Below are 14,344 nucleotides of genomic sequence, written 5' to 3'. Positions count from 1 at the left end.
GCTGTGAAATAGCCTTAAAAATGTCTAGCCTTAAACGGGTAATGAATTATCCCCCCGCAATATTGGATAGTGAGTATGGCTCGTGGCACCATTTGATTGGTTAACCACAAAAAAAACAACTGGACCTTAGTGGGTAAATTACAGGTTTTAAAAGCATCTTGCAAATTGAAAGACAAGGAAGTGTTTCCTAAGAATGAAGGTTCTGATATTTTTTGGAACAAGATTCAAGGCACATTCAGGTGAGGTTAAGGTTTTGTAGAGTGTAAGAGGTTTTGAATTTGCAAGGCTATGTAACGAGGAATACTTTAATCTTTTCAGTGTGTTTCGCTTGAAAAATAAAACATGCTCCTTCCGAGAAATACTCAGCTAAACGTTAATATTTATTGCCTAAACTTTTACAATCTCTAACTTATCTTCTCACAATTAAAACCAAGTAAAATGGAGATCGAACAAAAATTATCCTGCGTTATTACTGAATAGTTTTCTTTGCGTGACGATGTTAACGGTTAAAATTAATGAGCCCACAAAATATTTACTGATCCTTAAACTTTGAAAGTCAGAAGAGCTGTACTAAGCATGGAGGGTCCGAACTTGAACACAGCAACCTCTGATTTTATAAAACTCCAACGAGATACGCAGCAGACGTTCATGGAGAAATTTTAAAAGAAAAGATGAACGAACAGAATTGAATACAGCCGGCTGTGTAGAATAGATTTTCGAATTTTGCAGACCTTAAAAAAGTAAATAAATGTAAGTTGATAACGTTTTTAACAAAGACTCAGTGAAGAGAAACACATTTTTCTTGAATTTTTTCTTCAGCAGTTGACATGTTTAAAAGTTCCGCACCTTGTCACGGAACGTATAAATAATTGAACCTTAGCGCAGTTTTAAAAAATTCGGCAACTGAAAATGGATGGGTTTTTCGTATTTTAAGGTCATTCTTTAATATAATAATGATAATAAGTTTTAGATCTTAATGTGTACAAAGAAACCTAAAGGAGTTTACGGTTTGGGTTAACAAATGTATTCTAACACTGAGCTACTTTCCTAATCACTGTGCGTGCGCAGCGCAGTTGAGCGTTTGCCGCACAACACTACAAGAATATATTAAATGTTCTTCAATAGACGAATGTGAGATTGCTTAGCTTAATTTATTTCTTCGCTGACGCAGGCAGTCCGTCCTTCAAATTCCCTATGTCTTTAATTAATAAACGTAAACTTATTCATGTAAAATTAGGCGACAGCGGAATTGTGCCTTTGGAATGAATTGGGTTGTCAAGACAGAAGTTCATAACAACACCTGTCTCTTTTTGAGAGCACTCCACGACCGCCAAGCTTTTACAGGACACAAGCAACTCTCCAACGACGTGAAAAGGAGTTAAATTACATAAATTATTCAAACCTGTACAGAAAAGTAAATTGATAACACTGTGTACACAGGTAAACCAATATACAAAGAGAATGAAAGATAGCAAAGACCTGTAACTATTTTCCATTTGTTAATGTTGGTTTTCGATGCCTTCCGTTGATAACTTATAAAGTTAAACAAGCGATTGACGTAACTTCATAAAAATTGGTGGAAAAAGCGAGATTAATTGTGCGAATAAATCTAAGTTACTTTCATTTCTGCATAATTTCAAGATATACGCGTGATCCATTGGGTTAGTTGTCATTGATGAATACAATGCATGCGTTCAGTATTTGCGAAGGCTGGTGACAACATAAAAACTTGTCATAAGTACTAACGTCAAAATGGCTTTGTCCAAGAACAGGAACATTTCACAAGTGTTCGATATACATGCACCTGATTAATTCAAAACCTTCGGACAATTACGTTTGTGTTTTGGCAGAATTAAAAAGCAAGAAGGCAGTTGAAAACCTTGAAGTATTTTGCGTGACTATCTGCAGTAGTTTCTTCGCCTTTTTACGGCGAATAAGAACAAGCAGCTTGCGTGTTTACGACATTTTTGACTTCATGAAACTTATACAGAAAAAGCGGCGACACAGCACAATACAGATGGGAAACTACACCTGCAGTACGTCAACAGAAATCTTGTTTTTCATTTCATTCGGCGTTATTGGGGTTCTCATCTTCACAGGTAATCTTTTCGCCTGTGTTGTGTTCCTGACCACCGAGAAACTTCGCCGAAGCAAGATGAACGTATTCCTGGTCAGCCTCGCCACGTGGGACATACTTATGTCCGTGCTCGTTGTTCCATTTTATGCCGTGTACTGCGGCCGCGGGTGTGAGTACTCTCTCCGTAGTTACTGCTGGCTGATGAGAGGAGCAAAGGACTGCGTTAAAATAGGTACAACCTTAAATCTCTACGCTATCACCTACGACCGCTACAACGCGGTTTTACGTCCGCTTCAGTACGGCTCCACAATCACTCCGAAAAGAGTAACCTCCATGCTTGCTGTGGTTTGGTGTTTGCCGATGATATTGGCGAGTATTCGGAACTTTTGGCAACATAATGGATCGGACAGTCGCTTTGCTAACAAACTCTACGACAGTATCATTGTACTTGGTTTTGTCGTTTTGCTGGTCGTTCTCATGTTGATAACAAACGTGAAAATTATGAGAGCGATAAGAAAGCAAGCTGACCGTGAGAAAAGAGACTTCCAGTTGTCGCGTCAAATGCGCAAAGGGACGTTTGCGTGCGTAATAGTCGTTCTTGTTTTCGTCTTTTGTTGGCTTCCACGCGCCGTTTATAACTTCAGTTACATCGTTAATCCCCCAGGGTTGGCAAGTCCATTGTTTTTCAGAATTTGCTTCCTGTCTTTATTCATTCAATCTTCCCTTAATCCCTTGATTTATTGGTTCTACAGAGCAGAGTTCAGACGGGCGGCGTTTCGTTTATTACGATGCCAATGTGTAGTTAAAAGAGCGGAGTCGGTGCTGTCAGCTTTTCGAACTGTGTCCTTTCTTTCAGACACCGCGCCGCAGGTGCAAGGTGAGGCAGGGTTCGCAGGACCGACCTGTTTCGGAGACGGATCGGGTAAAAGTCACTCCAAGCCAAGCGTTTATATGACTTCATATAAAATGACCGCGCAACAATAAACAAAAAATAAAAGCCTTGTACGTGATCAAGGCCCTTTGCTATTATGTAACAAAAAAAGTAAAAATAAGTGAGTCATAAGAATCATAAAAATAGTACATTTATTGTTTCCTTAAAACAGTTTATGGGGATAAACAACGAAACAGTGAGCTTCGCTTAACTGAAGCATACACATAAGCAATCAGTGTGTATTAATTTCATCAGCTTTAAAACAAGTTATAGGACATATTTTATAAGAGAGTTATTGTTACACAAGTTTAATTTAAAAGCAACAATAAAAGCAACTAAACTGCCCTTGAAAAAACTGGTCTTTCTTTTTCGCAAGACGTAAAGTTCAACGCTGATTGTAACTAATTCAGCCTGTTGGAGCTATTTCACACACAGGGCTCATAAGAACGACCTCGAGAAAACAAGAACCTGTCTTACAACGTTTTGCAGTTCAAAAAGAATAAGTATTATTCTTTTAAATTTATATTTTGGCAGATATCTTTCTTTGATTTAATACCCCGCGAAGTAAAGTGAGGAAGTCATCTCCATAATCAGTTGTTAACACAGATGAAACTGACAAGAAACTTGGTTCAATTTCAACAAAACACAGCAAGAAGATCACCACAGTGTGTGAGGTTACATAACGCCGTGAATTCAACAGTGAAAATGTGAGAAAATGGTGTGCAGTAATCTTCGATACAACTTAACTAATACATTTTTGCCATCTCGCACAACTTGATTTCATCAATTGCTTTTTCATACGTTCCGCCCCGGAAAACTCTAAACTGATATCAATTTCTCGGGTGAATAAATGTCAACCAAAACAAGCAAAAGCCCTTAAATACTGGTCATGCGGTCTGGATAAAACAGTTGTAATTGTTTCAGGATAGGTCGCAGGCCGGCATTGATCTCGTTAGTTTAGTTGGAGGAAAGAAAAGGATAGTTCAAAATGGCCAGCAAGTGCCCGTGGTCTGGATATAAACAAAGCGGAGCGCACGGCTAACCAATCATATCGCGCGATTCAATACATCTGCACCGGCACGAGGGCCGCGGAAAAATAAACCAGTGCAGTTAACAACCCACGCGTCAGTGTCAACATGTCAGAGAAAGATTGGCTTTAAAACACCGAAGGCAGTCATTTGGTTTATTCCGCTTCACATAGGAATTTGTTTAAGGTGAGATAGACCGCTTGAAAAAATTTGAAGCTGATTCTGAAAGAAAACAGACGAAGAGAGCCGCATGCACAGTACCAAGAAAAGGTATATTTTTTGCGGCTGTTTTTTTTTTTTTTTTTCAAAATTTCATCTTTCCATTAAAATAAACCTATTTTAGCCCTGTCTCCTAGTTGACGCTTAGCTCCATTAAAAATCCACTATTAGGAAAGGCTTTCATTTGCCAAAAAGTTTAAATGACAACACTATCTATTTATTGAAAATCTTTTTCTTATTTTAAAGCAAATATATGTACATACATTCATGTGCTGCCATGATTTCGACAAATATTTGCCAAATTTTGCAATGTACACTCTGTGACAAACAGTTTACTCATAAGTTCACATTACAAGTCTACATTAGTTTCTCTGGTACATCACAGAGTTATGTTTGGCTTTTTCTGTTCACAAGGAAACTCGGCTAAGGAACACATTACTTTAAAAATATTAAATGAGACAAAAAACAGCCAAAAGCATTGGTAGTGTCATTTAAAGAAATTTTAATGGTTGACTGTTAACCTCCCATCCAGCAAATAGATTAAACCTGGAGGCGCTCTCGGTCGCGTTTGAAACCTGGTTAGAAGTTAAAACGACATCACAAGCTACTTTGTAATTGCCGTCAATATTTCAACAAATGGTAAAGTCTAAAAACGTTCTCCAGCTAAGAATATATAAAAAGCACAAGCTTTGGACTATCTCAACTACAGTCTTCAACGGGCGAAATGATAAAAATTCGCTAAAATTCTAAAATATTTATCAAATAAAGAAGCCTAAGCCGTGTTTTACACTGTGATAAAACACGACGGGCATTTGAGAACACGAGGGAAATGTAGAAAACACGAGCCGCAGGCGAGTGTTTTCTACATTTCTCTAGTGTTTTCAAATGTCCGGAGTGTGATATCAGAGTGTAATACACGGCGTAGGCTTCTTCATTTGCTTTCTGATATAGAGGTAATGTGGCGAAAAACAATAAAAGACGCTTTTTCTATGTTTTATACTCTGAGAAAACATGGTTTTTTTTTGACCAATCAGAGCGCGCGCAGGGTCCTATCTGCATTAAAAAGTGTAATAAAATACAACGGAATAAAATACGATCAGGAGCCATAATCGGGGACGGAGACCGTAAGTCTCGGGATTCGCGCACACCTATGATATGGGACAATTTTTCTATTTTTAGAACAAATTGCGCCATCCTGACGTCATATATCCGCGCGGATTCACGCACATGTCAGGGACTCTCGCGTGAATGTTGTCACGTTGCGTGAACAAATGGTGAGAGTTGAGAGATTCTCTTGCGTATTTTACACAGCGATGGCAGGGAATAAGGCATGGAATACGAACCAGGGCGCTTATATGTAGTCTTATGATCTGAGCTAACGGAAAAGGTGGGTTTTTCAGGGTCGAAAACAAGACTTCAATCTCGCGCTGGGAATGAATAATAAGATCTGCTCACGCTAGTTGTAAGCTTACGCGTATGTTTTTGCGTTTGTTCTGACTTAAGAATATAGCAAGAAAACTCTCTACTCTGGTATCGAGTTAATTTGTGAGTTTCTCAGACAATGGTTCATCATAACCAAAACCTGTTTTGACGGTTTCTTATTGTTTCTGCTTGTTTGGTGAGTTTGCAAAAGTTTTTGAAAGGAAAGTCTGACGCGTGCAGTTAGCTCATTTGCATAGTGCAGCTCGTGCACTTTCAAGTCCGAGTCGGTGTTTTCAATTGTCAACAAATCTTGACAAAGATTTCTTTCGTTATCTTTTGTGCTGAGATACTGTAACAAATTTCACGAACGCAAAAAAGGCTACTAACATCATGTGTGTTTCTTCAACATAAGCATAGTGAAGTTTTACACTGCGAAAATGAAAATAGACAAGGAGTTTTGATAGCTCGATCAACAAACTCGAAATCGTTATTCGAAGTTGATTAAAGAAAGCGTCATCGTAACTTTGCTGATTATTTCTGCTTTATTCACATATTTTCAGCTTAGCTTTAATATGTTCTCAAACATTTATCAATCTTAAACATATTTAAAAACTATAGAGTTATTGTTTGAGTTCGATGTACGCTTTCACACGAAAGTGCGGCGGAAGTACAATTTGTCATGTTTACTGACTGTACTGAAAACACGCATCGGCGGGCGCTCTCATTCATTGACAACAGAGAATTTACTTGATTTTTACACGAATAAAACTGAGCAGTATCTACGGACGTAAAGTTATTGGGCCTTGATGAAACATCAAGCGTTGCTTAAAATTCAAGCGAAACTCAAACTAGCAATTATTTTGTTTTACTTTTCGGTCGCGATAGACTGACAAATTCTTCGCAAGCGTGTGGCAAGAGGAGCTAGGAAACTATGAAGCCCTGAAGCTCTGCTATATCTAAATATATCCAACTAGTTTTTTGCTGTGTAATGGAAAAGCTGTTAATCTTCAACATATGTGAAATTTAAAGTGGAGTAATGTACAGCTCATGTAAAAGAAGTATCCGTCGGAACACAACTTGATCAGCGATATATATAAGCTTACAGCGGAACATGCCTAAATTCGACACTGTCTTACTTCACTCAAACTGGAGCAGCTTACGACGAAAATACTTAAGCAAAATTCCAACAGACGTGAACGCGTTGAGTTGTGGGCCAAAACCATGAAAATTTTCGGGAATTTCGGACGCCATTTCCCCCGCGCGACATCCGCAAAAATCCTCGCAACATGTACGCGCGTGTGCTGCAGGCGATGGCGCAATTTGTTCTAAAAATAGAATTATTGTCCCATATCATGGGGACAACCCCAATACTAGAAATGGCGCGCGCTTACGGTCTCCGTCCCCGATTATGGCTCCTGATACGATAGAATACAATGGAATAAAGTTATGGAATTAAGCTAAAAAAATTTTGTTCAAAAGAATGCTATATTGTCATGGGAGTGGACAAGAGTTATTGTCCGCGTTGGAGACAGTCAAAAGCTTGTGTTTTTTAAATAATTTTAGCCGGAGAACGCTTTTACATTTTGCCATGAGTCATTCTAGCTGCGGTCTTCTTTATTTTCCTTCAAGTTCAACAAATACTTGTTACATTTAATTCATAACACAAGATCTTATGTAACTTAAACTCTAGCTTTGATTTACATTGCAAATCTACATTAATATTAGTTTTTCTGGAAAAAGAACTCTCTAAGCACAGTGCATGTTTATAAATCTTCTCTATGATCAGTGAATTCAACGTCACATTTTTGTTATAACTCGATTGATTGAGCGAGATCGTGTGTTTCTTTTGATTTACTAAGCTGTTTTGACTCCGCTAAAGGGTAAACTCTACTTGCAGATCTTTTGCGCCGTCTTACAAGCCTCAAGGCGGCTCTCCTAAATTCAGACCTGTAGAACGAATAAATGAAAGGATTTGCAGAAGACTGCAAAAAGAGACAAAAGAAAGCAAGCCTGAAAAACAAAGGGCTCGCTAATCCTGGAGGTCTGATGATATAACTCAGGTTGTACACAATTCTCGGAAGCCAGCAGATCATAAACACAAACACTACTAAGATACAAGCCCTTGTGCCCTTTCTTCGCTTCGTTTTCTCCATCTTGGTCCTCCAAGCCGTTCTTCTACTTTGTTCGGTGAGTTCTCTTTCGTTGTGCTTTTTAATAGCTCTCATAACCGTTACGTTAACAGCTAAAAGCCCAAAAATCGCAAAGATGACGAAAACCACAATGATAACAGTGTCGTATAGCTTGTTAGCATAACGCAGTTCGTCGCTTTTCTTTGTGTGGTTCCACACGTTTCTGATTCCTGCTACCACAGCGGGCAGCGTCCAAACTCCCGCCAAAATAGCGGTTACCCGCCGCTTGGTCATTTTCGCGCCATAATGAAGCGGTCGAACTACTGCTAAATATCGATCGTATGTGATAGCACAGATGTTAAAAGTCGTTGCAATAAGGACACAATCTTTTGCTTTTCTAAACAGCCAACAATGCTGAGTGAGGGAATACTCGCAACCTCGGCTACAGAATACAGCGTAAAATGGAACAACAAAGATCGCCATCAGCACGTCCCAAAACGCAAGGCTCACAAGAAACACATTCATGAAGCTCTTTCGAAGACGTTTCGATGTCAGGAAAACTACACAGGTGAAGCCATTTCCGATGAAAATTGTGATCCCTATTAAAGAATACAAGACACAGAAAGCGAGTTCAATTGTTCTGATACAAAAACCATCTGTCTTCGTGTTTTCATTCTCAGCGTCGTCAAAGTCAACGAGGTTTGCCAATTTGGTGGCATTGGACCGCATATCCTCCATTTTAAATATCTTATTAAACTTATCGGCTGAAGATATTGACGGTGGTAGGTTTTCACTCGATACTGAATAACTATCGTTTCGCTTTTTGCAGGTTGAACAAACCGGTTATTTTGGAAGTATTTGTTCAGAAAATGTTTAAGTAATAAAAATCACAGCCTAACGTAATATTTGCCAAACGTAAGCCATGATTGGCCGTTTGCAGGACGTTTCGGATGTGTTTACGTCATAGCATTGCTCAAACATGCCACTATATTGCTGAAAACATCAATCACTTCATTCGAGGTCGACTGGATCACGTGACAGTGATGCACCAGCTTTTACCTCCAACTTTTCATTGGACCTAACTACTAATAGCCTTATTCAGCTGTATGGCAAAGTAAAGCTATTATGAACCCAGAAATAGAAACAGCAACAATATATAGCAATAAAATAAGGCATACGTGCTTCTGTCAAGACCTCGTTATAGCAGAAATTACCGTCTGAGTTAAAACAGTCATAAGATCGCATTTCAGTCGTGCTTAAAAGCACTGTAACCTTAAAAGCTTTCAGCACGTTGACCTCGAGGTTACCAAAATCAGGGTTCCATTTGCCTTAAGATCCATCAAAAAGGAAAATAAGCCAAAAAAGGAAAATAAGTGAAATGATTATGCTATGAAACAGTCTAAAAGACAATAATATTTCCCGGGAATTTACGGTTAAAACCTCGGAAAAAAACTCAAGTTCATTATTCCTGTTACCATAGAAACCAACATTGATAAATGTAATACATGTAAAGCTTTTCATTTCTACACCGAAGTAGAGTTTCCTATTCGTCTTCTGTCGCTTATGTTTCTATATTTTCACGGATGCAATGTTGACTTTTATACAAAAAGCGACTGAATTACGTCATCCTACTTCTACAACAGACAGAATTTTATTTAATGAAACACAAGCAATTGTCTTTAAATAATACTGAATTCGTAGTTCCAGTTTTGACGGGTAGAATCAACACGAAAATAACTCTGTTTATTTCGAAAGACTGAAATCCTTGATTCGTTACTTTATTTCAATATTAAGATTGCATAATAATTGCTCACACGTTTGTACCAAACTCCCTTATCGCCAAATCTGAATTGGAATCTAAGAGTTACTGAACCGGCGCCCGGTTTCTCGTAGGAATTCTATCTTTTGTACTTTATGTCAGGTTGTGACAGACTTCAGAGACAACTCAAATCAGTGACCGAAACAAATTTACAACACTGCAGCCCACGCAATAAATTCGGTTTCCAAGTTACGCCACCTCGATTGATTCAATCAAAGCGTTACCGACATCATGTCCAATTAGTGACATCCTGTTTACTACGTTTTCCTGACGACAATCTATTAAATTGGTCTTGTTCATCATTCCGGCTTTAGCAATTGCGCCTTGTCAAGTTATCGTTAGGAAAAAGGACGTTTTAACAGATCTTTTCCACTCAGACCTGGTTTATTCCTAAGCAACCGAACAATATACAAAAAACAGTTCCGATTTTGTTCTGTCCTTGATATTGCATCGATTGCAAACCAGTTTAGTCAGTAACCGTGAATTCGAAAATGGCAAACGAAAAGCAAAGCTGAGGTTTCCTATGTAGACAAACATATTCCTAAATTTAATAGTAGAGAACTTAAAAGATCTGTGTATTCATGAATTCAGAAATTAGCCTTTTTGCCTGTGAGTAAATACTTGTTCCGATCTGGCGGAAGGAGATGTTCACTGACATCACACAATTGTGACTTTTCAACCTGTCATTACGATCTTTGTTTCTGCGTCTAAAATAATCGAGAAGAAAAAAATCTCCCTTGCACTGGGCATCATAGCAGAAGTTTAATTTTGTCGCACAATGTTGACTAATATTTAAGAGAAACACGATGTTCTAGAAACGTGTAAATCGGTGTCGCCCACTGAATTTGTTATCAACTAACATAGATAAATAAATATCAGCCTCAAGCAGGTATCTGTTGTAAATAGACAAGCCGAAACTAAATGGCAATTTTATACCTGACTTAGGTGGCGTTTTCTAGAATAACTGAGGTAACTTGCGTATTGAGCAGTTTTGCAAAATATCGCTGATGCATTTACCACCGAGAAAAGTCAAAGAATTGACCATATTTCACCATTCTCAACATCAAGGGGCAACTTAGCGAGGAAATTATCCACTTGCTTTTGTTTTTCATGATATATTGTTTCTCATTTACCGATTTGGTTTAATGTCGACATGAATATGTCTCATTACGGGAAGTCTAGTACATAGATTTGACGCTCAGGAGAGATAAGCAATTAATTTCGATATTTTATTGTAGGAAAATGGAGAGTAAATGTACGAAAATCTTTTCTTTTTTTTTTTAATATCGTCATTTGTTACAACACAACAATGCTTGCCAATCTTCCTGTGTATAAATCAGTTTTAAACTATTCTTTTGGTTTTACCTGCGTTAACAAAACACGTTTCCCTTCGTTTAAATATAAGTCCAAAAATAAAATTTCAATTATTGAATCGCTGAGTCAAAATCTGGTGACCGAAAACAGGTAAATCACCTCGACATGACGTCTCTAAAAACTAAAATTAAATACAACAAAACGAAATCTTAGTTGACTTAGCTTTTCATTGAGTCGCTTTCTGCGGTTTCTTCGGGTTAACAAAAGAAAAGCAGGAACTCTAAAAATTGCTATGTCTTAGGAGACTTTCCTTTAAGAATTTTAAAACCGCTTTTCATCGCGTGCCTTAAAGACAAACAGCTTCCCACGGATGGAAGCAACTCTTTTGTATTTCCTAACAACCACGATTAAACATTCAGTTTTGGACAATAGCAAGAGGGGAATGAACAATGCTTTCTTGTCTAACGTGGTACAAAGATAAGGAAAATAACATGGTTTATTATGGTGCCAAGTAGGTGAGATAATAGCAAATGATTGCTAGTTCCCCTCGAGTGATGTTGATATCTCATTAGGAATCTGAATACAGAGAAGTTATCCACATCCGTATGTATATTGCCAGGCATTGGCTAATGACAAAATCCATTAACGTCAAATCCCACTGATACACCTGGTAATTGCACACGTAAAATATAAGCGAAGCCTAAACCACGTTTGCTGTTATTATCTTATTCCACTAGATCATTGGCAAGTCAAATTCACCTTCAACAAGAGAAACCTATGGAGAATTTCACATCGAACAACACTTCCATGGATTCTAACATCTCGACGCGCACCGAAACGACAAATTGTGACGAGACATTACAACAAATCTTCTGGTTTGTAAACGGAGTCCTAGCATTGATCATCTTGACAGGAAATGCGTTCACCTGTGCGATCTTTCTCTCCACTAAGCAGCTTCGACAACAGTACATGAACACGTTTCTTGTCAGTTTGGCCGTGAGTGACATCCTAATGGCCGTCATGGTTGTACCGGGTTACACGTCATTTTGCGCGGGATGCAAGTACCTCTCTACCGACACGTGCTGGATTCTAGCGCAGACTAAAGACTTGGTCTTCAGTTCGTCGTTTTTCAGTTTGTTGGCCATCACGTACGACAGGTACTTGGCCGTTCTGTGTCCTCTGCAGTACGGCTGTAGAATGACGAGGAACAAAGTGACTTGCATGGTTCTTGCCATCTGGATTTTACCTGCCCTGATCGCCTCTGCGAGGAACATCTGGTGGCTTACGATGCTAGAGGAAGATGCCAAGGCTATCAACAAAGTTTATAACGTTATTTTAGTCTTCCTTCTTGTCATGTTGCCGGCAATGATCATGGCTCTTGTCAACGCACTGATCGTTCGTGCCATTCAAACACAGAAAAGAAAGACGTTACCCTTGAGGGAACTCAGCTCTGTAAATCAAGAAATCTCTGGCGAGGAAACGCGCGCCGAAACATCAAGGAAAAGGAGGGGAACCATCGCTTGCGTTGCGGTTGTCCTGGTGTTTGTGTTGTCATGGATTCCTCGTTCCGTTTACAACTTTGCCTTCGTGTTTGGTCGAGCGGATCTAGTCACCCCACTCTTGGTGAAACTATCGATGTTTTTCCTCCTTCTGCAGTCGTGCGTAAATCCATTGATATACTCATTTTATAGGGCGGATTTTCGACAAGCCGCGAAACGACTGCTTAAACACAGCAAATAGTATCGAGGATTTGTTGAAAAAACAACATTCACTTCTTCAAAACGAACTATCGGTCAAAATTTCCCGTAGGAAATGTAACATCACTACCCGTAAGCCTTCTGCCTTTCGTAAAAGGCAGAGAGCAACAATTAAGGGTTTTTAAAATAACTTTAATCAGTGGAAACACCTTCTTGAGAGATTATCGCATTATCATTCATGTAGTACACAGGGTAACAAGAAAAAAAAAACGCTGGGTTTTCTTTTTGCCTCGAGCATCAGCGTACTGATTCCTAACTGTTAATGTACTAAGGCGCTGAGATACACACCAGAAAAGTCCAGCATTATCAGAGAGCATTTCAATGAAGAATAACTTCCGTGAAAAATCGCAACAATTTTTATGTAAGAACCTGAGAACAAGGATCAATCCAAGCAAACTAATATTTATTTAACTCATGTTTCTGTCAATTTGCTTAAAGCCATGAGCCAATTAAATTGCTTTACTGCTATTGGAAAAATTAGAATATGATGACGTTAAATCAAGTTTTATTAAATAGTCGGTGGAAATATAGAATTAAGTTTTCAAATCTCAAACAGTTATGTTTTCTGCTAGACACTGTCTATAACGAATGAAGTGTGTATTCAACAATAACAAGCAATTATCCAACAAATGTTGTGATTCGTCAATGGCAAACTAATATTATTCCCTCGATGACGTAGGTGGAGGTAAATAATTGATAGGTGAGACATTGGCAATTCACGATATTTGCCTGATATCCGTGGTCAATAATTAATTCATTATTCGAACTTGTTTTGAACATTTTTGTTAATAACAGACGCAAACGTAGTTAGAGAGACGTGCTTTGATAATTTTGTGTTCCTGTTAGAAAAGAATAGTAACATGGTGTATAATAATGTATTTTTAGCAAAGCACCAGACATGAATGTACAAACTCTAAACCAGTGAATACGACGAAAAAAAGATCACAATGATTAAAAGATTGAATCAACTTTACACGCCTGGATTCTGGGTTCTTAGCTTAGGAAATCAGTCAGTGGCTTAGAATACTGAGTGGTCTCCTAGCAACTCGCCATTTCCAATTTTAATCTATTCAACGAAAGCGAATACATCTCCTCGATTCTACACTAGCTTCGTAAAAAGACACATTGACACCTTAATTAATTCGGAATTTTTTGATCCCCGTCAACGATAACAGTTCACTATAGCACAAGAAAAGAGAGGCTTTTGCAATTTAGGATGCCGCAGTTATTTATTATGAATGTAATTCACTCAAGTCTGATATGTAGACATCATGTAAACCTTGTTGATATTTCGGGCTTTTACCATCTACGTGGGAAAGAGATTTTCACATGATTGTATAGAACGGTCCCTGCAGGCAGCAAGATAATGAACATGAACAGCTTTCAACTAGCCGTGTTGGATCTACTCATCAATCATGATGAGGAACAACAATGCATAATTCATACATCCTTGTAAATAATCATGGACAACTTATCACAAAATTGTATTATTTATATTAGAAGATTTTAAACTTTGACTGTTCCAAGGCCCTAGAGGTCGCAAGTGAGTCTGCTTCGCATTTCTATGATAACGCCTTATGGCTAAATTAATAAATTGTACTTCCGCGGAGCTGCGCTCGATAAAAATTGTTATTAGCAGACGTGTTTT

The 14,344-nt window shown here is 38.4% G+C and overlaps 3 protein-coding genes across 3 annotated transcripts; 2 read left to right on the top strand and 1 right to left on the bottom strand.

The window, feature by feature from the left end:
- Positions 1 to 946: 946 nt before the first annotated feature.
- LOC145490104 (histamine H2 receptor-like) lies at positions 947 to 7,609 on the top strand. The gene is made up of 2 exons (XM_081469209.1): positions 947 to 4,306; positions 7,575 to 7,609. Exon 1 carries the CDS (start codon positions 1,799 to 1,801, stop codon positions 3,059 to 3,061), a length of 1,263 nt encoding a protein of 420 aa, XP_081325335.1. The 5' UTR covers positions 947 to 1,798; the 3' UTR covers positions 3,062 to 4,306; positions 7,575 to 7,609.
- LOC145490105 (neuromedin-U receptor 1-like) lies at positions 7,102 to 8,656 on the bottom strand. Its single transcript, XM_081469210.1, has one exon. It carries the CDS (start codon positions 8,542 to 8,544, stop codon positions 7,486 to 7,488), a length of 1,059 nt encoding a protein of 352 aa, XP_081325336.1. The 5' UTR covers positions 8,545 to 8,656; the 3' UTR covers positions 7,102 to 7,485.
- Positions 7,805 to 13,623, top strand: LOC145490106 (adenosine receptor A2a-like). Its single transcript, XM_081469212.1, has 2 exons — positions 7,805 to 7,864; positions 11,677 to 13,623. Exon 2 carries the CDS (start codon positions 11,717 to 11,719, stop codon positions 12,677 to 12,679), a length of 963 nt encoding a protein of 320 aa, XP_081325338.1. The 5' UTR covers positions 7,805 to 7,864; positions 11,677 to 11,716; the 3' UTR covers positions 12,680 to 13,623.
- Positions 13,624 to 14,344: the final 721 nt, after the last annotated feature.

Source organism: Orbicella franksi, chromosome 6 (genome assembly GCF_964199315.1).
Source record: "Orbicella franksi chromosome 6, jaOrbFran1.1, whole genome shotgun sequence".
Taxonomy (NCBI): Eukaryota; Metazoa; Cnidaria; class Anthozoa; order Scleractinia; family Merulinidae; genus Orbicella; species Orbicella franksi.
Note: the sequence above shows the minus strand (reverse complement) of the source record. Positions and strands in the feature narration are given on the sequence as shown.

Bases quoted from the DNA above. Each gene is read 5' to 3' on its own strand.
- LOC145490105 (XM_081469210.1), bottom strand. From the start codon at position 8,544: ATGGAGGATATGCGGTCCAATGCCACCAAATTGGCAAACCTCGTTGAC.
- LOC145490106 (XM_081469212.1), top strand. From the start codon at position 11,717: ATGGAGAATTTCACATCGAACAACACTTCCATGGATTCTAACATCTCG.
- LOC145490104 (XM_081469209.1), top strand. From the start codon at position 1,799: ATGCACCTGATTAATTCAAAACCTTCGGACAATTACGTTTGTGTTTTG.